Source organism: Salvelinus fontinalis, chromosome 35 (assembly GCF_029448725.1).
Source record: "Salvelinus fontinalis isolate EN_2023a chromosome 35, ASM2944872v1, whole genome shotgun sequence".
In the NCBI taxonomy this organism is placed as follows: domain Eukaryota; kingdom Metazoa; phylum Chordata; class Actinopteri; order Salmoniformes; family Salmonidae; genus Salvelinus; species Salvelinus fontinalis.
This window is the reverse complement of record NC_074699.1, coordinates 8,073,354-8,099,270: the sequence shown is the minus strand read 5'-3', so window position 1 is coordinate 8,099,270 and position 25,917 is coordinate 8,073,354. Positions and strand designations below refer to the sequence as shown.

The 25,917-nt window shown below is 45.2% G+C and overlaps 1 protein-coding gene across 2 annotated transcripts in view; it reads left to right on the top strand.

The window, feature by feature from the left end:
• Positions 1 to 19,084, top strand: part of kif6 (kinesin family member 6) — a 171,070-nt gene extending 151,986 nt beyond the window's left edge. For both annotated transcript variants that reach the window (XM_055899170.1, XM_055899169.1), the window contains 2 exons: positions 13,115 to 13,230; positions 18,268 to 19,084. In XM_055899170.1, the coding sequence (XP_055755145.1) occupies positions 13,115 to 13,230; positions 18,268 to 18,284 (133 nt within the window). In that variant the 3' untranslated portion in view covers positions 18,285 to 19,084. The remainder of the gene's footprint in view (positions 1 to 13,114; positions 13,231 to 18,267) is intronic.
• Positions 19,085 to 25,917: the final 6,833 nt, after the last annotated feature.

Sequence of the window (25,917 nt, the reverse complement as noted above, 5' to 3'; positions counted from 1 at the left end):
GTAGCGTCCCACCTGGCCAACATCCGGTGAAATTGCAGAGTGCAAAATAAAATCACAAGTGTAATACATCAAAATTAAGCTTAACTTCGTGTTAATCCAGCCGCTGTGTCAGATTTCAAAAAGGCTTTACGGCGAAAGCAAACCATGCGATTTTCTGAGGACAGCGTCCCGCATACAAACACATGAAAAACATATTTCAACCAGGCAGGTGCGACACGAAAGTCAGAACTAGCGATATAAAAAATGCCTTACCTTTGATGATCTTATTCTGTTGGCACTCCAAAAGGTCCCAGTTACATCACAAATGGTCCTTTTGTTCGATAATGTCCTTCTTTATATCCATTAAAAACTCAGTTTAGCTGGCGCGCTTCAGTCAATAATCCACCCAGTTTCCCTCCATCAAAATGCATACAAAATGAATCCCAAACGTTACTAATAAACTTTTCCAAACAAGTCAAACAACGTTTATAATCAAACCTTAGGTACTCTAATACGTAAATAAACGATCAAATTTAAGACGGAGAATCGTTATTGTCTTTACCGGAGAAAAATACCAAAGAACTCGCTCTCTTCCACACGCTTGGAAACACTACAGCCAAAATGGGAGCCACCTAGAAAAACTACAATTTCTGGCTCATTTTTCCAAAAACCAGCCTAAAACTCTTTCTAAAGACTGTTGACATCTAGTGGAAGCCCTAGGAACTGCAATCTGGGACAACTTGGCCTTATAATAAAGTTTTTTGGGGGGATGGTTTGTCCTCAGGGTTTCGCCTGCGATATCAGTTCTGTTATACTCACAGACATAATTTGAACAGTTTTAGAAACTTTAGAGTGTTATCTACCAATTATATGCAAATCCTAGCTTCTGGGCCTGAGTAACAGGCAGTTTAGTTTGGGCACGCTTTTCATCCGGACATCATAATACTTTCCCCTACCCAAGAGAGGTTAACTGCCTACCGTCTGTAAGCTGTTTGTGTTTTAACGACCGTTCCACAGGTGTATTTTCATTAATTGTTTATGGTTCATTGAACAAGCATGGGAAACAGTGTTTAAACCCTTTTACAATGAAGATCTGTGAAGTTATTTGGATTTTTACGAATTATCTTTGAAAGACAGGGTCCTAAAAAAGGGACGTTTCTTTTTTTGCTGAGTTTAGGTTGGCATACAGTGTCTACCTACAGCCATTTCTATCAGGCATGCTTAGGCAACTATTTTTATACTAAAGGCAGCTTCAGTTTTTGAGATGTATTGTAATATTGTTTCTCCTAAATGTTTGCTAGTAAACTTAGCTAGCTTGCTGGATATACAATACTTGTTATTCACATCTTGGAATCCTATCTTGCGTCATGCCTATAATTTTGTGATTGAAATGCATCCATGGTTATAATCATAATCAATGTCAACCCTCGTCAATTATGTTAGATAGTTAGCTAGTAAAACTATGTAGTTGCTGATGTTACACATGTTTGCTAACAAGTTACAAACGCGAGGCGTGACACATAAGTTAGCAGGCGCCAAGCTAACAAGCCAACTCCAGTCATGTGCTAACGTTTGCTGGTTAACCTAGCTTTACTTGGCTGGTTGCAATGTTGTAGGAGAAGGAAGGAATGAGAAGAAGGAGAAGACGTTTTACAACCAGGATACAAAAGATCTCTAATTGTAAAACCTCTTCTATTTTTAGTCATAGATATATCTACCGGTAGTTGTTTAGCTAACGTAGCTACCTAGCTAGCTACCTAGTTAAGTTAGCAAACAGAAACATTATTTGTTTCCCCCCCACTGTCACACAGTAGTATGTTTGCAGGCAATACTCAATATGAGTTTCAATAGATAAACTAATGTTAATTGGCAGCTTGCAGGAAAAATGACGTCGGCTGTCGCTGAGCTTCTAACAGCTTAATCCAACACTTCGTTTCGAATCCTCATCGCTATATTCCAGTTGAAACATGTATGGTTGAATGTCACCATGTAGTGTCACGGTTCATGAATCCACTGCCTCCCTCTCTCTCTCTCTTTCTTTCTCTTTTTCTCTCTCTCTCTCTCTCTCTCCCGTGTTTGTGTGGGCGTGGTTCCCAATCTCGGCCTGATTGTCTGCGCCAGCTGGAATCACTTATCTTCCCTTTATATGTTCTGTAACCAGTGTTTCTTGTTGTCAGATCATTGTTACTTCCCTGAGGTTGTGTCGTGTGTCTGGGCTCTGTCTCTCGCCGCACTTGTGTGGATTATCTTCTGTGCTCCTTCCTACCCATCCGGACACATTCCCCTGGATTTCTCAGCACGCTATCATCGGTATATGCGCCCTAGTCCCTGGGTCGGATTCCGTCTGAGTACAGTCTGTCTGTCCTGTTGCTGCTGTAAACTGTATTCATTAAACCATCGTTGCTTGCATCTTGCATCCGCCTCTGTATTGTCACAGAATGATCTGACCTGACCATGGATGCAGCGAGTTCAACGAGTCTGACCGAATTCATTTCCCGCAGTATCACGAGAATGGATCAACAAGAGGAGAACATCTCCAGCACAGGTCGGGCAGTACAAGCCCTTGCGACGCAGGTATCCCAGCTGACCCAACAATTACAACATCTGAGGGGTCTCGCTGCGCCACCTACACCGGCAGTTCAACCCGCCCCGCCAGAGCCGGATTCCCAGCTAGAGCCACGGCTACCGACACCAGAGGGTTATTCAGGTGATCCTGACTATTGCAGAGCTTTTCTTACGAGATGTTCCATGCATTTCTCGTTGCAGCCACGGACCTTCAACCGTGAACAGTCTAAGGTAGCATTCGTACTCACACTGCTATCAGGCAAAGCGGCTCTTTGGGGAACGGCGGTGTGGGCGAACCAGGACCCATGCTGCACCTCTTTCCAGACACTCTCCGAGGAGATGAGAAGGGTCTTCGATCGGGCCGTGGCGGGTAGGGAGGCGGCCAGACTACTCGCTGACCTTCGCCAAGGAGACCGTTCAGTATCGGAATACTCCATCCAATTCCGCACTCTGGCCGCAGAGTGTCAGTGGAACGAGGAGGCGCAGTGGGACATGTTCCTGCATGGGCTGGAGGACCGGATCCAGAAGGAGATTTATGTTCTGGACCTTCCCAGGAGTTTAAATGGACTAGTGGAACTAGCCTTGAGGGTCGACGCTCGTCTGAGTCGTATTGGCCGCCGAGCATGCCCTAACAGACCGTATAACGACACGGAGGGCTGGCATGCCAGCGGCGGAGATCCCAAGGACTCTGTCTCTACTGTGGTAGAGCGGGCCACTTTATCCACTCCTGCCCGGTAAAAGATCAGGCCCGGTAGTAAGTATGAGGCTACTATCGGGTGGTGTCACCACAGAGAAGACCTCATCATCTACTCTCCTCCCGGTAAGACTAAGATGGGCCACCCACACGCACGACACCCAAGCCTTACTGGACTCAGGAGCAGAGGGTAATTTTATGGACTTCAAGCTCGCTCACAAACTCCAGATTCCTATCACCTCACTCACGCACAAGATATCCGTCAACGCTCTAAATGGTCAAGAACTCCCCAACATTTCTCACACCACTGAACCTATCACACTCATCACTTCTGGCAATCACACTGAGACACTATCATTTCTACTCATGGACTCACCCCTTGCACCATTAGTTCTCGGCCACCCTTGGCTCACCCAACACAACCCCAGAGTTGACTGGGGTCATAACTCTATATCCATGTGGAGTAACAAGTGTCTTGAGTCCTGTTTAGTGTCTGCTTGTTCATCTGTGTCTGATTCTGTGTTTCTAGAGGAGGCAGTGGATTTGTCTAACGTGCCCGTTGAATACCTCGACCTGAAGGAGGTGTTCAGCAAGTCCCGTGCTGCTTCTCTTCCTCCGCATCGTCCCTATGACTGTGCAATAGAATTATTGCCAGGTGAGTCTCCGCCTAAAGGCAAGTTATATTCACTCTCTGTTCCTGAGAGGGAGGCTATGGAGAGATACATCTCTGATTCTCTGGCCTCTGGATTCATTCGTCCTTCCTCTTCTCCAGCGGGGGCGGGGTTCTTCTTTGTGGGGAAGAAGGACGGATCTCTGCGTCCTTGCATTGATTACCGTGGGTTGAATAACATCACAGTGAAGAATACCTATCCCTTACCGTTGATGTCCTCAGCCTTTGAAAGGTTACAGGGAGCATCCGTGTTCACTAAGTTGGATTTACGTAATGCATATCATTTGGTTCGCATAAGGAGGGGGGATGAATGGAAGACCGCGTTTAACACCCCCAGAGGGCACTTCGAATATTTGGTCATTCCTTTTGGGCTATCCAACTCCCCAGCGGTTTTCCAGGCACTCGTCAATGACGTGCTGAGAGATATGATTGATCAGTTCATATATGTTTACCTGGATGACATACTGATTTTTTCTTCTTCTCTCCAGGAACACATTCAGCACGTCAGACGAGTGCTTCAGAGGTTGTTGGAGAATGGACTTTTTGTCAAGGCGGAGAAATGCATTTTTCATGCACAATCCGTTCCATTCCTAGGTTACATCGTCTCGACTGAAGGTATTCACATGGATCCTGACAAGGTTAAGGCTGTGGTGGATTGGCCAAGCCCAGATTCCCGTAAGGCCCTACAGAGGTTTCTGGGATTCGCCAATTTCTACCGGCGTTTCGTTCGCAACTTTAGCCAGATAGTCGCTTCTCTTACCGCCTTAACCTCCCCCAGAGTGACGTTCAGGTGGTCCGATACAGCCGAGGCTGCATTCGCCAAACTCAAGAGCCGCTTTGTTTCGGCCCCCATCCTCATAGCTCCCGATCCCTCGCGTCAGTTCGTGGTGGAGGTGGACGCTTCAGAGGTGGGGGTAGGTGCGGTACTTTCCCAACGTTCCTCTTCTGACGACAAGATGCACCCTTGCGCGTTCCTGTCCCATCGGTTATCACCTGCGGAACGCAACTACGACATTGGCAACAGAGAGTTGTTGGCAGTGAAGTTAGCACTGGAGGAGTGGCGCCATTGGTTAGAGGGTTCGGGGGTACCTTTTATAGTTTGGACCGATCACAAAAATTTGGAATATATCAGAACCGCCAAGCGACTCAACTCCAGGCAGGCACGGTGGGCACTCTTTTTCGGACGTTTTGACTTCTCTCTCTCGTATCGCCCGGGTTCCAAGAATGTCAAACCCGATTCCCTTTCTCGCATTTTTGACCATTCCGAACGCCCATCCACTCCCGAGTGCATCCTACCCGGGACCCTAGTGGTCTCCACACTCACATGGGAGGTTGAATCGAGGGTCAAAACGGCCTTAGAAGGGGTAAAGCCTCCGCCCGGTTGCCCGCCTAATCGGTTGTTTGTGCCGGAGGGGTGTCGGTCCGATGTTATTCGGTGGGGGCATTGCTCCAACGTAGCGTGTCATCCAGGAGTCAGCCGCACTAGCTTTTTGGTTAAGCAACGCTTTTGGTGGCCACTGATGGCTCGTGACATTCACAGTTTTGTCTTGGCTTGCTCGGTTTGTGCCACTGGGAAGACTTCTAATCGACCTCCAGATGGGTTACTCCAACCGCTGTCGGTCCCTTCGAGACCCTGGTCCCACATCGCGCTAGATTTTGTTACCGCCCTCCCGCCCTCCCAGGGCAAGACGGTTGTTTTGACCGTGGTGGACCGGTCTTGAAGGCGGCTCATTTTATTCCCTTGCCTAAATTACCATCTGACAAGGAGACAGCGGTAACTGTCGTGGATCACGTCTTTCGCTTACATGGCCTGCCGATGGACGTAGTTTCTGACAGGGGGCCCCAATTTGTGTCCAAGTTTTGGCAAGAGTTTTGTAGGTTACTGGGAGCGAGTGTCAGTCTGTCTTCAGGGTTTCATCCCCAGAGCAACGGTCAAACGGAGAGGGCCAACCAAGATTTGGAGAGAGTGTTGCGATGTTTGGTTTCTAAGAATCCCTCTTCCTGGAGTCAACAACTCTCTATGGTTGAGTACGCTCACAATTCGTTGCCAGTGGCAGCCACGGGTCTCTCTCCGTTTGAGTGTAGTTTAGGTTACCAGCCACCTATCTTTCCCAGTACGGAGTCCGAGGTCACTGTTCCCTCCGCTCACGCTTTCATCCAGAGGTGCCGTCACGCATGGAGCAGAGCCCGTGAGACTCTTCTCCGGGTGGGGGCGCGCACCAAGGCTAAGGCCGATCGCCGCCGGTCGAAGCCTCCGGTATACGTCGTTGGCCAAGGAGTGTGGCTTTCTACTAAGAACATTCCACTCCGATCCGTTTCGAACAAGCTTGCCCCCAAATTTATCGGCCCTTTCAAAGTCACCAGGATCATTAGTCCGGTGGCGGTCCGGCTCAAGCTTCCTCCGGCGTATAGGAGAATTCATCCTACCTTTCATGTGTCTAAAATAAAACCTGTGTTTCAGGCACGCATTAACCCGCCGGTCCCGGTTCCCCCGCCGCCACGACTTGTTGATGGGGTACCCACCTTTTCTGTCAATCGTATTTTGGACTCTAGAAGGAGGGGACGCGGAATCCAGTACCTGGTGGACTGGGAGGGTTACGGTCCGGAGGAGAGAAGTTGGGTACCTGCTAGGGACATTCTGGATCACTCCCTTATCGATGATTTCAATCGACAGGTAGATTCGCCTGGGAACGCCAAGAGGCGTTCCTAGGGGGGGGGTGTATTGTCACGGTTCATGAATCCACTGCCTCCTTCTCTCTCTTTCTCTTTCTCTTTTTCTCTCTCTCTCTCTCTCTCTCTCTCTCTCTCTCCCGTGTTTGTGTGGGCGTGGTTCCCAATCTCGGCCTGATTGTCTGCGCCAGCTGGAATCACTTATCTTCCCTTTATATGTTCTGTAACCAGTGTTTCTTGTTGTCAGATCATTGTTACTTCCCTGAGGTTGTGTCGTGTGTCTGGGCTCTGTCTCTCGCCGCACTTGTGTGGATTATCTTCTGTGCTCCTTCCTACCCATCCGGACACATTCCCCTGGATTTCTCAGCACGCTATCATCGGTATATGCGCCCTAGTCCCTGGGTCGGATTCCGTCTGAGTACAGTCTGTCTGTCCTGTTGCTGCTGTAAACTGTATTCATTAAACCATCGTTGCTTGCATCTTGCATCCGCCTCTGTATTGTCACAGAATGATCTGACCTGACCATGGATGCAGCGAGTTCAACGAGTCTGACCGAATTCATTTCCCGCAGTATCACGAGAATGGATCAACAAGAGGAGAACATCTCCAGCACAGGTCGGGCAGTACAAGCCCTTGCGACGCAGGTATCCCAGCTGACCCAACAATTACAACATCTGAGGGGTCTCGCTGCGCCACCTACACCGGCAGTTCAACCCGCCCCGCCAGAGCCGGATTCCCAGCTAGAGCCACGGCTACCGACACCAGAGGGTTATTCAGGTGATCCTGACTATTGCAGAGCTTTTCTTACGAGATGTTCCATGCATTTCTCGTTGCAGCCACGGACCTTCAACCGTGAACAGTCTAAGGTAGCATTCGTACTCACACTGCTATCAGGCAAAGCGGCTCTTTGGGGAACGGCGGTGTGGGCGAACCAGGACCCATGCTGCACCTCTTTCCAGACACTCTCCGAGGAGATGAGAAGGGTCTTCGATCGGGCCGTGGCGGGTAGGGAGGCGGCCAGACTACTCGCTGACCTTCGCCAAGGAGACCGTTCAGTATCGGAATACTCCATCCAATTCCGCACTCTGGCCGCAGAGTGTCAGTGGAACGAGGAGGCGCAGTGGGACATGTTCCTGCATGGGCTGGAGGACCGGATCCAGAAGGAGATTTATGTTCTGGACCTTCCCAGGAGTTTAAATGGACTAGTGGAACTAGCCTTGAGGGTCGACGCTCGTCTGAGTCGTATTGGCCGCCGAGCATGCCCTAACAGACCGTATAACGACACGGAGGGCTGGCATGCCAGCGGCGGAGATCCCAAGGACTCTGTCTCTACTGTGGTAGAGCGGGCCACTTTATCCACTCCTGCCCGGTAAAAGATCAGGCCCGGTAGTAAGTATGAGGCTACTATCGGGTGGTGTCACCACAGAGAAGACCTCATCATCTACTCTCCTCCCGGTAAGACTAAGATGGGCCACCCACACGCACGACACCCAAGCCTTACTGGACTCAGGAGCAGAGGGTAATTTTATGGACTTCAAGCTCGCTCACAAACTCCAGATTCCTATCACCTCACTCACGCACAAGATATCCGTCAACGCTCTAAATGGTCAAGAACTCCCCAACATTTCTCACACCACTGAACCTATCACACTCATCACTTCTGGCAATCACACTGAGACACTATCATTTCTACTCATGGACTCACCCCTTGCACCATTAGTTCTCGGCCACCCTTGGCTCACCCAACACAACCCCAGAGTTGACTGGGGTCATAACTCTATATCCATGTGGAGTAACAAGTGTCTTGAGTCCTGTTTAGTGTCTGCTTGTTCATCTGTGTCTGATTCTGTGTTTCTAGAGGAGGCAGTGGATTTGTCTAACGTGCCCGTTGAATACCTCGACCTGAAGGAGGTGTTCAGCAAGTCCCGTGCTGCTTCTCTTCCTCCGCATCGTCCCTATGACTGTGCAATAGAATTATTGCCAGGTGAGTCTCCGCCTAAAGGCAAGTTATATTCACTCTCTGTTCCTGAGAGGGAGGCTATGGAGAGATACATCTCTGATTCTCTGGCCTCTGGATTCATTCGTCCTTCCTCTTCTCCAGCGGGGGCGGGGTTCTTCTTTGTGGGGAAGAAGGACGGATCTCTGCGTCCTTGCATTGATTACCGTGGGTTGAATAACATCACAGTGAAGAATACCTATCCCTTACCGTTGATGTCCTCAGCCTTTGAAAGGTTACAGGGAGCATCCGTGTTCACTAAGTTGGATTTACGTAATGCATATCATTTGGTTCGCATAAGGAGGGGGGATGAATGGAAGACCGCGTTTAACACCCCCAGAGGGCACTTCGAATATTTGGTCATTCCTTTTGGGCTATCCAACTCCCCAGCGGTTTTCCAGGCACTCGTCAATGACGTGCTGAGAGATATGATTGATCAGTTCATATATGTTTACCTGGATGACATACTGATTTTTTCTTCTTCTCTCCAGGAACACGTTCAGCACGTCAGACGAGTGCTTCAGAGGTTGTTGGAGAATGGACTTTTTGTCAAGGCGGAGAAATGCATTTTTCATGCACAATCCGTTCCATTCCTAGGTTACATCGTCTCGACTGAAGGTATTCACATGGATCCTGACAAGGTTAAGGCTGTGGTGGATTGGCCAAGCCCAGATTCCCGTAAGGCCCTACAGAGGTTTCTGGGATTCGCCAATTTCTACCGGCGTTTCGTTCGCAACTTTAGCCAGATAGTCGCTTCTCTTACCGCCTTAACCTCCCCCAGAGTGACGTTCAGGTGGTCCGATACAGCCGAGGCTGCATTCGCCAAACTCAAGAGCCGCTTTGTTTCGGCCCCCATCCTCATAGCTCCCGATCCCTCGCGTCAGTTCGTGGTGGAGGTGGACGCTTCAGAGGTGGGGGTAGGTGCGGTACTTTCCCAACGTTCCTCTTCTGACGACAAGATGCACCCTTGCGCGTTCCTGTCCCATCGGTTATCACCTGCGGAACGCAACTACGACATTGGCAACAGAGAGTTGTTGGCAGTGAAGTTAGCACTGGAGGAGTGGCGCCATTGGTTAGAGGGTTCGGGGGTACCTTTTATAGTTTGGACCGATCACAAAAATTTGGAATATATCAGAACCGCCAAGCGACTCAACTCCAGGCAGGCACGGTGGGCACTCTTTTTCGGACGTTTTGACTTCTCTCTCTCGTATCGCCCGGGTTCCAAGAATGTCAAACCCGATTCCCTTTCTCGCATTTTTGACCATTCCGAACGCCCATCCACTCCCGAGTGCATCCTACCCGGGACCCTAGTGGTCTCCACACTCACATGGGAGGTTGAATCGAGGGTCAAAACGGCCTTAGAAGGGGTAAAGCCTCCGCCCGGTTGCCCGCCTAATCGGTTGTTTGTGCCGGAGGGGTGTCGGTCCGATGTTATTCGGTGGGGGCATTGCTCCAACGTAGCGTGTCATCCAGGAGTCAGCCGCACTAGCTTTTTGGTTAAGCAACGCTTTTGGTGGCCACTGATGGCTCGTGACATTCACAGTTTTGTCTTGGCTTGCTCGGTTTGTGCCACTGGGAAGACTTCTAATCGACCTCCAGATGGGTTACTCCAACCGCTGTCGGTCCCTTCGAGACCCTGGTCCCACATCGCGCTAGATTTTGTTACCGCCCTCCCGCCCTCCCAGGGCAAGACGGTTGTTTTGACCGTGGTGGACCGGTTCTTGAAGGCGGCTCATTTTATTCCCTTGCCTAAATTACCATCTGACAAGGAGACAGCGGTAACTGTCGTGGATCACGTCTTTCGCTTACATGGCCTGCCGATGGACGTAGTTTCTGACAGGGGGCCCCAATTTGTGTCCAAGTTTTGGCAAGAGTTTTGTAGGTTACTGGGAGCGAGTGTCAGTCTGTCTTCAGGGTTTCATCCCCAGAGCAACGGTCAAACGGAGAGGGCCAACCAAGATTTGGAGAGAGTGTTGCGATGTTTGGTTTCTAAGAATCCCTCTTCCTGGAGTCAACAACTCTCTATGGTTGAGTACGCTCACAATTCGTTGCCAGTGGCAGCCACGGGTCTCTCTCCGTTTGAGTGTAGTTTAGGTTACCAGCCACCTATCTTTCCCAGTACGGAGTCCGAGGTCACTGTTCCCTCCGCTCACGCTTTCATCCAGAGGTGCCGTCACGCATGGAGCAGAGCCCGTGAGACTCTTCTCCGGGTGGGGGCGCGCACCAAGGCTAAGGCCGATCGCCGCCGGTCGAAGCCTCCGGTATACGTCGTTGGCCAAGGAGTGTGGCTTTCTACTAAGAACATTCCACTCCGATCCGTTTCGAACAAGCTTGCCCCCAAATTTATCGGCCCTTTCAAAGTCACCAGGATCATTAGTCCGGTGGCGGTCCGGCTCAAGCTTCCTCCGGCGTATAGGAGAATTCATCCTACCTTTCATGTGTCTAAAATAAAACCTGTGTTTCAGGCACGCATTAACCCGCCGGTCCCGGTTCCCCCGCCGCCACGACTTGTTGATGGGGTACCCACCTTTTCTGTCAATCGTATTTTGGACTCTAGAAGGAGGGGACGCGGAATCCAGTACCTGGTGGACTGGGAGGGTTACGGTCCGGAGGAGAGAAGTTGGGTACCTGCTAGGGACATTCTGGATCACTCCCTTATCGATGATTTCAATCGACAGGTAGATTCGCCTGGGAACGCCAAGAGGCGTTCCTAGGGGGGGGGTGTATTGTCACGGTTCATGAATCCACTGCCTCCTTCTCTCTCTTTCTCTTTCTCTTTCTCTTTTTCTCTCTCTCTCTCTCTCTCTCTCTCTCTCTCTCTCCCGTGTTTGTGTGGGCGTGGTTCCCAATCTCGGCCTGATTGTCTGCGCCAGCTGGAATCACTTATCTTCCCTTTATATGTTCTGTAACCAGTGTTTCTTGTTGTCAGATCATTGTTACTTCCCTGAGGTTGTGTCGTGTGTCTGGGCTCTGTCTCTCGCCGCACTTGTGTGGATTATCTTCTGTGCTCCTTCCTACCCATCCGGACACATTCCCCTGGATTTCTCAGCACGCTATCATCGGTATATGCGCCCTAGTCCCTGGGTCGGATTCCGTCTGAGTACAGTCTGTCTGTCCTGTTGCTGCTGTAAACTGTATTCATTAAACCATCGTTGCTTGCATCTTGCATCCGCCTCTGTATTGTCACATGTAGCTTATAGAACATAACAAAATGCTCCATGGTCAAATTTGTGTTGCTGAGAGGAATCACTTGAAACCATTGCCTCTGGTCAGTTCATTCAGTTTTGCCCAAAGGATTGTGTTGTTTTCAAATATGGCCGCCTTGGGAAAGGATGGAGGCCAGAACAGGAAGAACCGCCCAACACAAGTTGTTGTCTTTCAGACTGGAAAAAATGTGTCTGCTTATATATTTAGCAATGAATCCGGCGATAGGAACATCGCTGAAAGACGCACAATGCCTCTATCGAACAAGGACAACCATATCTATGCGCACAAAAGTGTATAGGGCGATCACTATATAATATGAAGGCTTCACCAAATGCCACCTCCCTCCCCATCAATACAACAGAAGCTGTCATAAGGTGTACCATTCAGCGTGTGAAACCCCAGACCTGCCTTCCTCCTGGGCAATGTGTGAACCACATCTCACTGTTGTAGAAATGCCTCGGACATGACGAAAACAAGCCCTGATTCCCCCAAGGTGAAATTCCCCTTTAATTCATTTCATCAACCATGATCATCTCTTTTGTTACTGTATAATCACTGTTTTTTATCAAACTATTTCAAAGAAAAACATCCTGCATTGATAAAGGTTAGTTCTCTGGCTCCAAGTTTGTGTCAAGCCTTTTATGACAGTTGGTCTGTAGAATATTCACGCAATATAATTTCTCTAAATCAGTGTTAGCAGGTTCCTTCCTTTGTGTCTGCCTATGGGTAACACATATGTAATCCTGTAGTAACCAAAAAAGTGTTCAACAAATCTAAATATATTTTATATTTGAGATTCTTCAAGGTAGCCACCGTTTGCCTTGATGACAGCTTTGCACACTCTTGGCATTCTCTCAACCAGCTTCATGAGGTAGTCACCTGGAATGCATTTCAATTAACAGGTGTGCCTTGTTAAAAGTAAATTTGTGGAATTTCTTTCCTTCCTAATGCGTTTGAGCCGATTGTGTTGTGACAAGGTAGGGGTGGTATTCAGAACATTGCCCTATTTGGTAAAAGACCAAGTCCATACAAAGCGAAAACAGGTTTTTAAGCATTTTTGCTAATTTAGAAAAAATGTAAAACGCCAGGGTTGTGGGTTCTATTCCCATGATGTACCAGTATGGGATTTTTTACAATTTGTAATCCGCTCACTACTGTAAGTCGCTCTGGTTAAGAGCGTCTGCTAAATTACTAAAATGTGTGTGTGAGTGTAACAAAGAGATGCCTGTGTGTGTGGAGGGGTGGGATTGATAAAATTGTTTAATTTGGAGCGATTTAGTGTGTCTTACTGTGTGTGTGTGTGTGTGTGTGTGTGTGTGTTTGTGTGTTCCAGAGCCCTGTCCTCCACTGACCTCTCAAAGTCCTTCTTCCCTCTGACTGGAGACCAACAGACAGACGAAGACATCCTGGGCTTCATTAGGGCCCGACACAACCTGCTCAACAGGACAGGTACTGTACACACTATTCAAATACATCCTTTGGATCCAACATTTACATGATGTTAAAGCACTCTGCCTCTATATACACCAACTATTAGAGAGTGTGGTTCTTGGATTGGGGTGAAGTTGCTCCTAGACGCTGATCTTGGGTCAGTTTTGCATTTTGCAAAGGTTAGGATTGGGGAGGGGAAACTTCAACCCAGAGCATGGTCCTCTGCAGTACTGCTGACAGCGACACAGAGCCCAGTCTAGTTCAATACTGCTCTCTCCTGGTGAGGAGATGCCACAGCAGCGAGTTGCCAGTCCTCACTTCTAAGCCAGGCACAAGCCAGGCACACTTTGCATTTCCTTGTGAATTAGGACTGCACCTACACTTTAAGATCAAACAAGTCACTGACAGGTTGTGGAATGAATCATATAGTTATTTTATAATGAGTGCAGCACTAATTTAGGGTAACATTTTCTATCTGCTTAAAACATAACGGTATTACTCAAAATACTTGCAGCTTACTTGTTAACAAGATGGCAGTGATCATTTATGTGCATCTAAAATAAATATACTTATAACCAGTCCATGTGACCAAACCAAACGTGAATTGCTGCATTCCAAAAATGTTCTCTGGTCTGTATAAAACGTTACGGTTGCTTATCATAGTAAATCATCTTTGCAATGATATGCAAAAATGGTGTGCAATGGTGTAGAACTATGTCTCCCTCAGATAAGGATACTCAGATACTAGTGCATTCGGAAAGTATTCAGATCCCTTGACTTTTTCCACATTTTGTTACGTTACAGCCTTATTCTAAAATGGATTAAATACACATTTTCCCCATCAATCTACACACAATACCCTATAATGACAAACGAAAACAGGTTTTTAGATATTTTTTGCCCCCCAAAAAACACAAAAATATGAAATACCTTATTTACGTTTGTATTCAGACCCTTTGCAATGAGTCTCGAAATTGAGGTCGGGTGTATCCTGTTTCCTTTGATCATCCTTGAGATGTTTCTTCAACTTGATTGGAGTCCACCTGTGGTAAATTCCATTGATTGGACATGATTTGGAAAGTCACACACCTCTCTATATAAGATCCCACAGTTTACAGTGCATGTCAGAGCAATAACCAAGCCACAAGGTCGAAGGAATTGTCCTTAGAGCGCCGAGACAGGATTGTGTCAAGGCACAGATCTGGGGAAGGGTACCAAACTATTTCTATAGTATAGAAGGTCCCCACGACCACAGTGGCCTCCATCATTCTTAAATGGAAGAAGTTTCCAACCACCAAGACTCTCCCTACAGTTGGCCGGACTGAGCAATCAGGGAGGTGACCAAAAACCCGATGGTCACTCTGAAAGAACTCCAGAGTTCCTCTCAAGTCTCCCAGAGCTTGAAAACTCCCCAAATACAGGTGTGTCAAGCTTGTAGCATCATACCCAAGATGACTCGAGGCTAATCGCTGCCAAAGGTGCTTCAACAAAGTACTGAGTAAATGGTCTGAATAGTTATGTAAATGGTAAATGTGATACTTCAGGTATTTTTATATATATACATTTGAAAAAATTGCTTGTCATTATGGGGTATTGTGTGTAGATTGATGAGAGGATTTTTTTTTTTTTATCAATTTTATAATTAAGCTTGTAACTTAACAAAATGTGGAAAAAGTCAAGGGGTCTGAATACTTTTCGAATGCCCTGTATACACTGATTGTACAAAACATTAGGAACACCTGCTATTTCTATGACATACTATAGACTGACCAGGTGAAAGCTATGGTCCCTTATTGATGTCAAAAAAATCCACTTCAATCAGTGTAGATGAAGGGGAGGAGACGGGTTAAAAAAGGATTTTTAAGCCTTGAGACAAATGATACATGGATTGCGTATGTGTGCCACTCAGAGGACATCCAGCCAATTTGACACAACTGTGGGAAGCACTGGAGTCAACATGGGCCAGCATCCCTGTGGAACGCTTTCGACACCTTGTAGAGTCCCATGCCCAAATGAATTGAGGCTGTTCTGAGGTCAAAAGGGGGTGGAACTCAATATTAGGAAGGTGTTCTAATGTTTTGTATATACAGTATAGTTTGTACGTTAGTGTGTGGCAGTATACGGAACAGACCATCGGTCCCTCTTGCTTTGCTTTCCTAGAATTCCCACAACCTCCGCAGCCCTCGTCTTGAAAGGTCTCGTCGCACTCATAAATCTGTCACACGCTAGTTTCTAGACAGACCCGCTGGGCTCCAATGTTCCCTCAAATTTCTTCCAGCACTGAGCAAAATTTCAGTTCTTGTGCACGGAAACTTGAACGTTGTGAGCATTCTGAGCAACTTCTGTCACTTTTACTGGGAACACTGAGGCTGTACACTGCTAGAGAAAGAGGTGCTATCTAGAACCTAAAACAGTTCGGTTAACCCTTTGAAGAACCCTTTTTAGTTCCATGTGAAACCATTTTCACAGAGGGTTCTACATGGAACCTAAAATAGTTCTACCTGGGACCAAAAAGGGTTTTCCTACGGGGACAACCAAAGAACACTTTTGGAACACTTTTTTATAAGAGTGTTCCTTCTTACAGTTTTACATAGTGGCTAATTGGTTTGGCCTTAATGGCCACATTTACTCTTAAATCTCTACCCGGTGCATCCAGAAGAGGATTGACCAGCCTGGTTCCTCTAGGTTTCATCCTAAATCCCAATTCAACAATCATCTATTTGGTATTTGCTGTGTGTGCTGCCCAAATTGTGGACCCTTCCAACTGTAGGTATAAAACAACAACATATAAAACAATCCATAACTTATTTTCTTTCAAGAATCTAATATATGTGAGTGTGCATCGCTGTGTGTCTACATGTGTGGCTCGGACTCTACACAAGCACCTATGGACTAAGCATGTCTGTCTATAGTTTATGTCTCGGCTAGGTAATAGATGGTGTTATTAATGGTGAAGGCTGGCGTATTACCTTGTCACAGGAGCAGAAAGGCTGCTGTTTAAACACATACACGGGCCCAAGTGTACTAAAATGGTGTAATCTGTCACTCTCAACTACACTGGAAAAACAAAAGACAACCTCAACCAAGGGTTAAGATATATTTAAATTGGAGGTACGTGGTAACGACTAAGGACCATCGCATATATGTGAATTAGAGTTCAGAGCAGTCTGACCCAGTTGGATGCATTTCTAACCGATTCCTCTGGAGAATCTTGTCGCCTGACCTGCTATCATTTCACTTTTGTACACACCGCAAATGAGCATTAAATTAAATTAAATTGGTATAAATTGTCAGCCAAGTGGGGAAAAATATAGTTGAAACTTCCCATGTCCTAAATCTCAATTGTTTCAATATGCCTCCCCTGAAATGTTATTTATTATCAGATTTTTACTTTGCAATCAGTTCCCTCATCAGCTGTGACAATACTGTATTATAAACAACAAAGAGGTATACTTTATTGACAGACCTGTTTTTGCTTTTCCCCTACGGTCCCATCAGCTGGTCACTGAGTGTTATAACATGATAACAAGCTTATAACAAACTCCAGCCACCCCCCTACTGCTTCAAGTCCCCAACTATGGAGGACAGCGTAATGAAAGCGCTATACAAATTACATGTATCATTATTATTAGCATCATATGTATTAAAGCTTTAAACAAGTCACAAGAGGCAATCTGCTATTGGTACATACATTTTTGGACTTTGAAATGAATTATATACAGCCATTGAGAATTGAACAATGTAACGTATAAATGCTTACTTCATGATTTAGTTTAATTTCCTCACCCCATCGGAAGATATACGTGTGTTTTATGTCATTGTAAACAAACACTGTATCGCTTCAAAACATCTTTACAATTATTAGTAGTATTTTATTTTGATCTCATGGATGGTCTGTCCTTGCATCCGTCGCTTCGTCTATGAAGTTGAGAGTGGTTACATTTCTCCAGCCCCATTCCTCAGCTGTTTACAGAGTGACAGGTTGCCCGCTTTGTTGTTGTTTAAATCCTAGATCGCTCCTTTATTAATACATTATAAACAGGTGGCTCAGAAAGTGTTACCTGATCAGCTGGTAGACTCCAGCATGGCAATGTTAAAAATAAAAAGGCTATTGCAACCTCTTTGCAGTAAGGAATTGAGACCAAAAGCTCAAGAGAAGTTTCAAGTGTTTAACACCAAGGATACAGTCAGCTGAGTGCATCCATTTAGAAAGATCACAACACATTTTATACTCTTCCCTTGTAGGTGTCACCTCTCCAGTTATACATTTTATGACCCCAATGAGTTTCCCTCTGGCTCCCCTGTGGAATGTCCATGGTCCTCTCTTTGTTTAGCCAGATGTCAGAGTCCCACCTTGTCCATCTTCTGTCCTGGGCCTGACCCTGCTCTCTGATCCTAGGCCATTTCCTCTTATCTGATTAGGTCATGGTTTCTAAATTAGCATACACACAATTTCATGGCCTAAATTCCATTAATACTCACAGTAATCATTCACTACACAGGATACAAATAAACTACAGTTTAACTTGAAACGTTACATTTTAGTAGAATCCATCAGTAGCAAGGCTAAAGGGAGCTAATGTCATGCCCAGGTCACGTCAAAAAGGTGACCAGGTGGGTCTAGAGGCAGAGAACTTTCCACATTAATCACTCAGGTGTGCAAATGTGCAAACAAGGGGACAATTTCTCCCCCTCTCTTTCTCTCTGTCGCTCTCTTTCTCTCTCCCTTTTCTCTCTCCCTCAATCACGCAACTACCTCTGCCATAAGAAGATACAGGGTTTGCAATAGTAGAGTTGTTCTTGAACCTACAGAAGCTATAAAGTGTGAAAACGGAATAAGTTCTAAACATTTATTTTATTAAATAAAATACTTTTTACTCACTCTCCCTCTAAACCTTTCAAACAAGCGTACGCCATATTAGTCAGACATTGTGCATCTGAAACAAAGAATATGATTGGTATAACAAGATCTATTGTATGGAAAGCATTTGATATGGGGTGTCATGGGATCTAAGCCCGTTTATACTTCATTGTGTTGTACGTTTTGTGTTTCAGGGCCACCTCTGCCATGACCAAAATGCTTGTCTTGTGGCTGCATCCTGAGCAGAAGTGAAGGAGTGCCTCCCGGGAACATCTGAATGTGCTCAACACACATAGGTTCTATGCGATTGGTGCCTAATGAACTTAACGCAGATGCTCTCACATATCCACATGAGACCCAGGCCTCAATTATGTTAGAATGGACGATGGTTGGATGAAAGGGAACTGGAGGAAGACTAAAATTCACTCACACACACACACACACACACACACACACACACACACACACACACACACACACACACACACACACACACACACACACACTGACCCACTCTCTCTCTCAGACATACAAACACACACACTGACCCACTCACACACACACACAGACCACTTTCTCTCTCAGACATACAAACACACACACTGACCCACTCTCTCTCTCACTCACACAAACACACACACACACTAGTGGTGTGTGCGTCATCCCTGTTACATCCCTGTTAGTGAGCATTTCTCCTTTGCCAAGATAATCCATCCCCCTGACAGGTGTGGCATATCAAGGAGCACTTTGGGATCGGTTGGGATCGGTGCCCTTTCCACGGGACGGTTGAGCTAACGTAGGCTAATGCAATTAGCATGAGGTTGTAAGTAACAAGAAAATTTCCCAGGACATAGACATATCTGATATTGGCAGAAAGCTTAAATTCTTGTTAATCTAACTGCACTGTCCAATTTACAGTAGCTATTACAGTGAAATAATACCATACTATTGTTTGAGGAGAGTGCACAATTTTGAAAATGAAAAGTTATTAATAAACAAATTGGGCACATTTGGGCAGTCTTGATACAACATTTTGAACATTAATGCAATGGTTCATTGCATCAGTCTAAAAATGTGCACATACGCTGATGCCATCTAGTGGCCAAAATCGAAATTGCACCTAGCCTGGAATAATACATCATGGCCTTTCTCTTGCATTTCAAAGATGATGGTACAAAAAAATACACAAGAACGGTTGTTTTTTTCTTTGTATTATCTTTTACCAGATCTATTGTGTTATATTATGCTACATTCCTTTCACATTTCCATAACCTTCAAAGGGTTTCCTTTCAAAGGGTACCAAGAATATGCATATCCTTGCTTCAGGGCTTCAGCTACAGGCAGTAAGATTTGGGTATGTCATTTTAGGCGAAAGTGGAAAAAAAGGGGCGGATCCTTAAGAGGATCCTTAACCAGTTTGGTCATTACACAGGTGCACATTGTGCTTGGGACATTGTGTCACACAACACAATGCCAAAGATGTCTCAAGTTTTGAGGGAGCGTGCAATTGGCTTGTTGACTGCAGTAATGTCTACCAGAGCTGTTGCCACTTCCAACATCATTTTAGAGAATTTGGCAGTATGTCCAACCGACCTCACAACCACAGACGACATGTATGGCTATGGACAACTAACACAATTGCATTCTATCGATGGCAAGCAGAGAGATACCGTAATGAGATCCTGAGGCCCGTTGTCTTGCCATTAATCCGCCTCCATCACCTCATATTTCAGCAATATAATTCACGGATCTGTACACAATTCCTGGAAGCTGAAAATGTCCCAGTTCTTCCATGGCCTGCCTACTCACCAGACATTTCACCCGTTGAGCATGTTTGAGATGCTCTGGATCACCTTGGTGATGGAAGAACTGGGACATTTTCAGCTTCCAGGAATTGTGTACAGATCCGTGAATTATAATGCTGAAATATGAGGTGATGGAGGCGGATTAATGGCAAGACAGCGTGTTCCACATCGCACAGCCATTGAAGAGGAGTGGGACAACATTCCACAGGCAGCAAACAGCCTGATCAACTCCATGCGAAGAAGATGTGTTGCGCTGCATGAGGCAAATGGTGGTTACACCAGATATTGACTGGTTTTCTGATCCACGCCCCTTTTTTTAAAGGTTTCTGTGACCAACAGATTAATAGCTGTATTCCCAGTCATGTGAAATACATAGATTAGGGCCGAGTGAATTTATTTCAATCGACTGATTTCGTTATATGAACTGTAACTCTTTAAAATTGTTGCATGTTGCGTTTACATTTCTGTTCAGTAAATATGTGAAAATCTGAGGCCTGCACTTGACCCTAAACCGGCAATATAGAAAATGCACTGTGAGCTACAGTTACAGATGGTCCCCCAAAATTTGACAGGGGTGCAGGATTTATTTTGCCTTATTTAGAAATGTTTCTGCTTATAATTTCCAACATTTTGGTAGGCAATTTGTTAGGCAACGTGTCTATAGTTAGATACATGCAGCTTCTTATCTGTCATTCATTATATGTTGCCCTAGGAGACCAAATAAACCCTTGCTTACCAGAATGTCAAAAATTCGATAGAGGTAATGCTTCAATCTAATTTGCATCGGTGGTAACTTTCATCTCGGCTTCCTTCGTGGAAAAAACACGTTTAGGGACCAGGTACAAAATGCAATAACTAAACATATATTTTGTTTTTTACATTTTCAGTTCCAATTTTGCAAATGACATCAGTTTGACCGGTTGTAAGGAAATAAAAAGCTGTGAAAATGACCCAACATGTTTCTGTTAAGATTTCAGTTCGACTTGAATCTATATTTTATGTGTTTGAAATACTAGTGTGTTGATAAAGATTGCACCTCTACAAACGGTATCTAACTGTCTATGCATGCCATTGATACAATGCAAATTAAGAAATCATGTGACTAACCTAAATAAAAATAAACTATACTATGAAACAAAGATAAATTATATAAAGAATGATAGTAAAAAGCTTTGGAGCACCTTAAATTCAATTTTGGGGAAGAAAGCCAACTCGACTCCATCGTTCATTGAATCAGGTGGCTCATTTATCACAAGACCCACTGATATTGCCAACTACTTTAATTACCTTTTCATTGGCAAGATAAACAAACTTAGGGATGACATGCCAGCAACAAACGCTGACACTCCACATCCAAGTATATCTCACCAAATTATGAAAGACAAGAATTGTACTTTTGAATTCCGTAAAGTCAGTGTGGAAGAGGTGAAAAAATTGTTGTTTATCAACCATGACAAGCCACCAGGGTCTGACAATCTGGATAGAAAATTACTTAGGATAATAGCGGACGATATTGCCACTCCTATTTGCCACATCTTCAATGTAGGCTTACTAGAAAGTGTGTGCCCTCAGGCCTGGAGGGAAGCAAAAGTCATTCCGCTACCCAAAAACAGTAAAGCCCTCTTTACTGGCTCAAATAGCCGACCAAACAGTCTATCACCAATCCTTAGTAAACTTCTGGAAAAAATTGTGTTTTACCAGATACAATGCTTTTTTACAGTAAACAAATTAACAACAGACTTTCAGCACGCATATAGGGAAGGACACTCAACAAGCACAGCACTTACACAAATGACTGATTGACTGAGAGTAATTGATGATAAAATGATTGTGGGGGCTGTCATGTTAGACTTCAGTGCAGCTTTTGACATTATTGATCATAGTCTGCTGCTGTAAAAACATATGTGTTATGGCTTTACATCCCCTGCTATAATGTGGATAAAGAGTTACATGTCTAACAGAACACAGAGGGTGTTCTTTAATGGAAGCCTCTCAAACATAATCCAGGTAGAAGCAGGAATTCCCCGGGTAGCTGTGTAGGCCCCTTGCTTTTTTCAATCTTTACTAACTACATGCCACTGGCTTTGAGCAAGACCAGTGTGTCTATGTATGTGGAGGACTCAACACTATACACGTCAGCTACTGCAGCAACTGAAATGACTGCAACACTTAACAAAGAGCTGCAGTTAGTTTTGGAATGGGTAGCAAGGAATAAGTCCTAAATATTTCCAAAACTAAAAGCATTGTATTTAGGACAAAACATTCACTAAACCCTAAACCTCAACTAAACTGACTAAACTGCTTGGAGTAACCCTGCTTGGAGCGACTGTCATGCTAAAAACATATTGATACAACAGTAGCTAAGATGGGGAGAAGTCTGTCTATAATAAAGTGATGCTCTGCCTTCTTAACAGCACTATCAACAAGACAGGTCCTACAGGTCCTGGTTTTGTCGCACCTGGACTACTGTTCAGTCGTGTGGTCAAGTGCCACAAAAAGGGCACATAACACTCTTTTAGCACTTCACCAACTCTTTCCCAAACAATACTTTTCTGGCCCTCCCTTCTCTTTATTTTCAACTCTCCAGCTTTTCTCTAATTGAATTAAACAACATTGTACTCTTTGCCTCCATGGAACAATCAACAATGTTGTTGATCCATCCTCAGTCTTCTGCTATCACAGCGATTTAACTTGAACTGTTTTAAAGTTACCATTGGCCTCCTGGTGAAATCCCTGAGCGGTTTTCTTCCTCTTCGACAACTGAGTTAGGAAGGGCGACTATCTTTGTAGTGACTGGGGGTATTTTTTATTTATTTATTTTATTTCACCTTTATTTAACCAGGTAGGCTTGTTGAAAACAAGTTCTCATTTGCAATTGCGACCTGGCCAAGATAAAGCAAAGCAGTTCGACACATACAACAACACAGTTACACATGGAATAAACAAACATTCAATCAATAATACAGTAGAAAAATCTATATACAGCATGTGCAAATGAGGTAGGATAAGAGAGGTAAGGCAATAAATAGTCCATGGTGGCAAAGTAATTACAATATAGCAATTAAACACTGGAATGAAAGGATGTGCAGAAGATGAATGTTGCGAAATAGGAAGCCGATTCAGGATTTAGTTTTGGATTGGAGATGTTTAATGTGATTCTAGAAGGAAAATGTACAGTCTAACGAGACACCTAGGTACTTGTAGTTGTCCACATAAGTCAGAACCGTCCAGAGTAGTGATGCTGGGAGGGCGGGCGGGCAGGTGCGGGCAGCGATCGGTTGAAGAGCATGCATTTAGTTTTACTTGCATTTAAGATCAGTTGGAGGCCACAGAAGGAAAGTTGTATGGCATTGAAGCTCATCTGGAGGTTAGTTAACACAGTGTCCAACGAAGGGTCAGAGGTATACAGAATGGTGTCGTCTGCTTAGAGGGGGATCAAAGAATCACCAGCAGCGAGTGCGACATCATTGATGTATACAGAGAAGCGAGTCGGCCCGAGAATTGAACCCTGTGGCACCCCCATAGAGACTGCCAGAGGTCCGGACAACAGGCCCTCTGATTTGACACACTGAACTCTCTGATAAGTAGTTGGCGAACCAAGCGAGGCAATCATTTGAGAAACCAAGGCTGTTGAGTCTGCCAATAAGAATGTTGTGATTGACAGAGTCGAAATAGAATAGATATAGATCTTTAGCAGTTTGGGTCTAGAGTGTCTCCCCCTTTGAAGAGGGGGATGACCGCGGCAGCTTTCCAATCTATGGGAATCTCAGACGATAGGAAAGAGAGGTTGAACAGGCTAGTAATAGGGGTTGCAACAATTGCGCCGTATAATTTTAGAAAGAGAGAGTCCAGATTGTCTAGCCTGGCTGATTTGTAGGGGTCCAGATTGTGCAGCTCTTTCAAAACATCAGCTGTCTGGATTTGGGTGAAGGAGATGTGGGGGAAGTTTGGGCGAGTTGCTGTGGGGAGCGCAGGGCTGTTGACCGTGATAGGGGTAGCCAGGTGGAAAGCATGGTCACCCGTAGAAAATTGCTTATTGAAATTCTCAATTATAGTGGATTTATCGGTGGTGACATTGTTTCCTAGCCTCAGTGCAATGGGCAGCTGGGAGGAGGTGCTCTTATTCTCCATGGACTTTACAGTGTCCCATGACTTTTTTGAGTTTGTACTACAGGATGCAAATTTCTGTTTGAAAAAAGCTAGCCTTAGCTTTCCTAACTGCCTGTGTATATTGGTTCCTAACTTCCCTAAAAAGTTGCATATCACGGGGGCTATTCGATAATAATGCAGAAAGCCACAGGATGTTTTTGTGCTGGTCAAGGGCAGACAGGTCTGGAGTGAACCAAGGGCCATATCTATTCCTAGTTCTCCATTTTTTGCATGGAGCATGCTTATTTAAGATGGTGAGGAACGCACTTTTAAAGAATAACCAGGCATCCTCTACTGACGGGATGAGGTCAATGTCATTCCAGGATACCCCGGGCCAGGTCAATTAGAAAGGCCTGTTCGCAGAAGTGTTTTAGGGAGCGTTTGACAGTGATGAGGGGTGGTCGTTTGACCGCAGACCCATTACGGATGCAGGCAGTAATCGTTGATATTTTGGTTGAAAACAGCAGAGGTGTATTTGGAGGGCGAGTTAGTTAGGATGATATCTATGAGGGTGCCCGTGTTTACGGATTTGGGGTTGTACCTGGTAGGTTCATTGATAATTTGTGTGAGATTGAGGGCATCAAGCTTAGAATGTAGGATGGCCGGGGTGTTAAGCATGTCCCAGTTTAGGTCACCTAGCAGCACGAGCTCAGAAGATAGATTGGGGGCAATCAATTCACATACGGTGTCCAGGGCACAGCTGGGAGCAGAGGGTGGTCTATAGCGAGCGGCAACAGTGAGAGACTTGTTTCTGGAAAGGTGAATTTTTAGAAGTAGAAGCTCGAATTGTTTTGGTACAGACCTGGATAGTAAGACAGAACTATGCAGGCTATCTCTGCAGTATATTACAACACCGCCCCCTTTGGCAGTTCTATTTTGTCGGAAAATGTTGTAGTTAGGGATGGAAATTTCAGGGTTTTTGGTGGTCTTCCTAAGCCAGGATTCAGACATGGCTAGGACATCCGGGTTGGCAGAGTGTGCTAAAGCAGTGAATAAAACAAACTTAGGGAGGAGGCTTCTAATGTTAACCTGTTAGTGTGTAGGGGGCGCTATTTTCACTTTGGGAAAAAATTGTGCCCAAATTAAACGGCCTCGTACTCTGTTCTAGATCATACAATATGCATATTATTATTACTATTGGATAGAAAACACTCTGAAGTTTCTAAAACTGTTTGAATTATATCTGTGAGTAAAACAGAACTCATTTGGCAGCAAACTTCCAGACAGGAAGTGAAAATTCTGAAAATGGGGCTCTGTGTCAGGCCTGCCTATTCAACTGGCTTATATTTATGGATCTGTATGCACTTCATACGCCTTCCACTAGATGTCAACAGGCAGTAGAAGGTTGAATGGGGTGTCTAGCTTGATGTGAGGCCGAGTGAGAGCTTTTGGAGTGACAGGTCCGCTCTTTTGTCAGTTTTCAACGGCGCACAGGGGAACTCCACATTGTCTTCTGAAATGCGTTACGTATACACGACGAAATGCTCCGGCTCTGATTTTATTGGATACATATGAGAAAAACATCATAAAGTAGGATTTTTCAACCGAGTTTGACCAGTTTATTCAACGTTTATTGGGACTTTTGGAATTTTTCGTTCCAGGTGCAACGATTTCTTGGACACGTGAGCTCCACATGGCTAGCCAAAGTTGCTAATTCGACAGAAGAAATAGACATTCTAAAACCAAACAACGATTTATTCTGGAACTAGGACTCCTTGCACAACATTCTGATGGAAGATCATCAAAAGTAAGAGAATATTTATGATGTTATTTCGTATTTTTGTGTTTTATGTTGGCTCCAACAAGGCGGAGAATTGTAGGGCGCTGTCTCACAATATTGCATGCTGTATGTTGTACTAAAGTTATTTTTAAAAATCTAACACAGCGGTT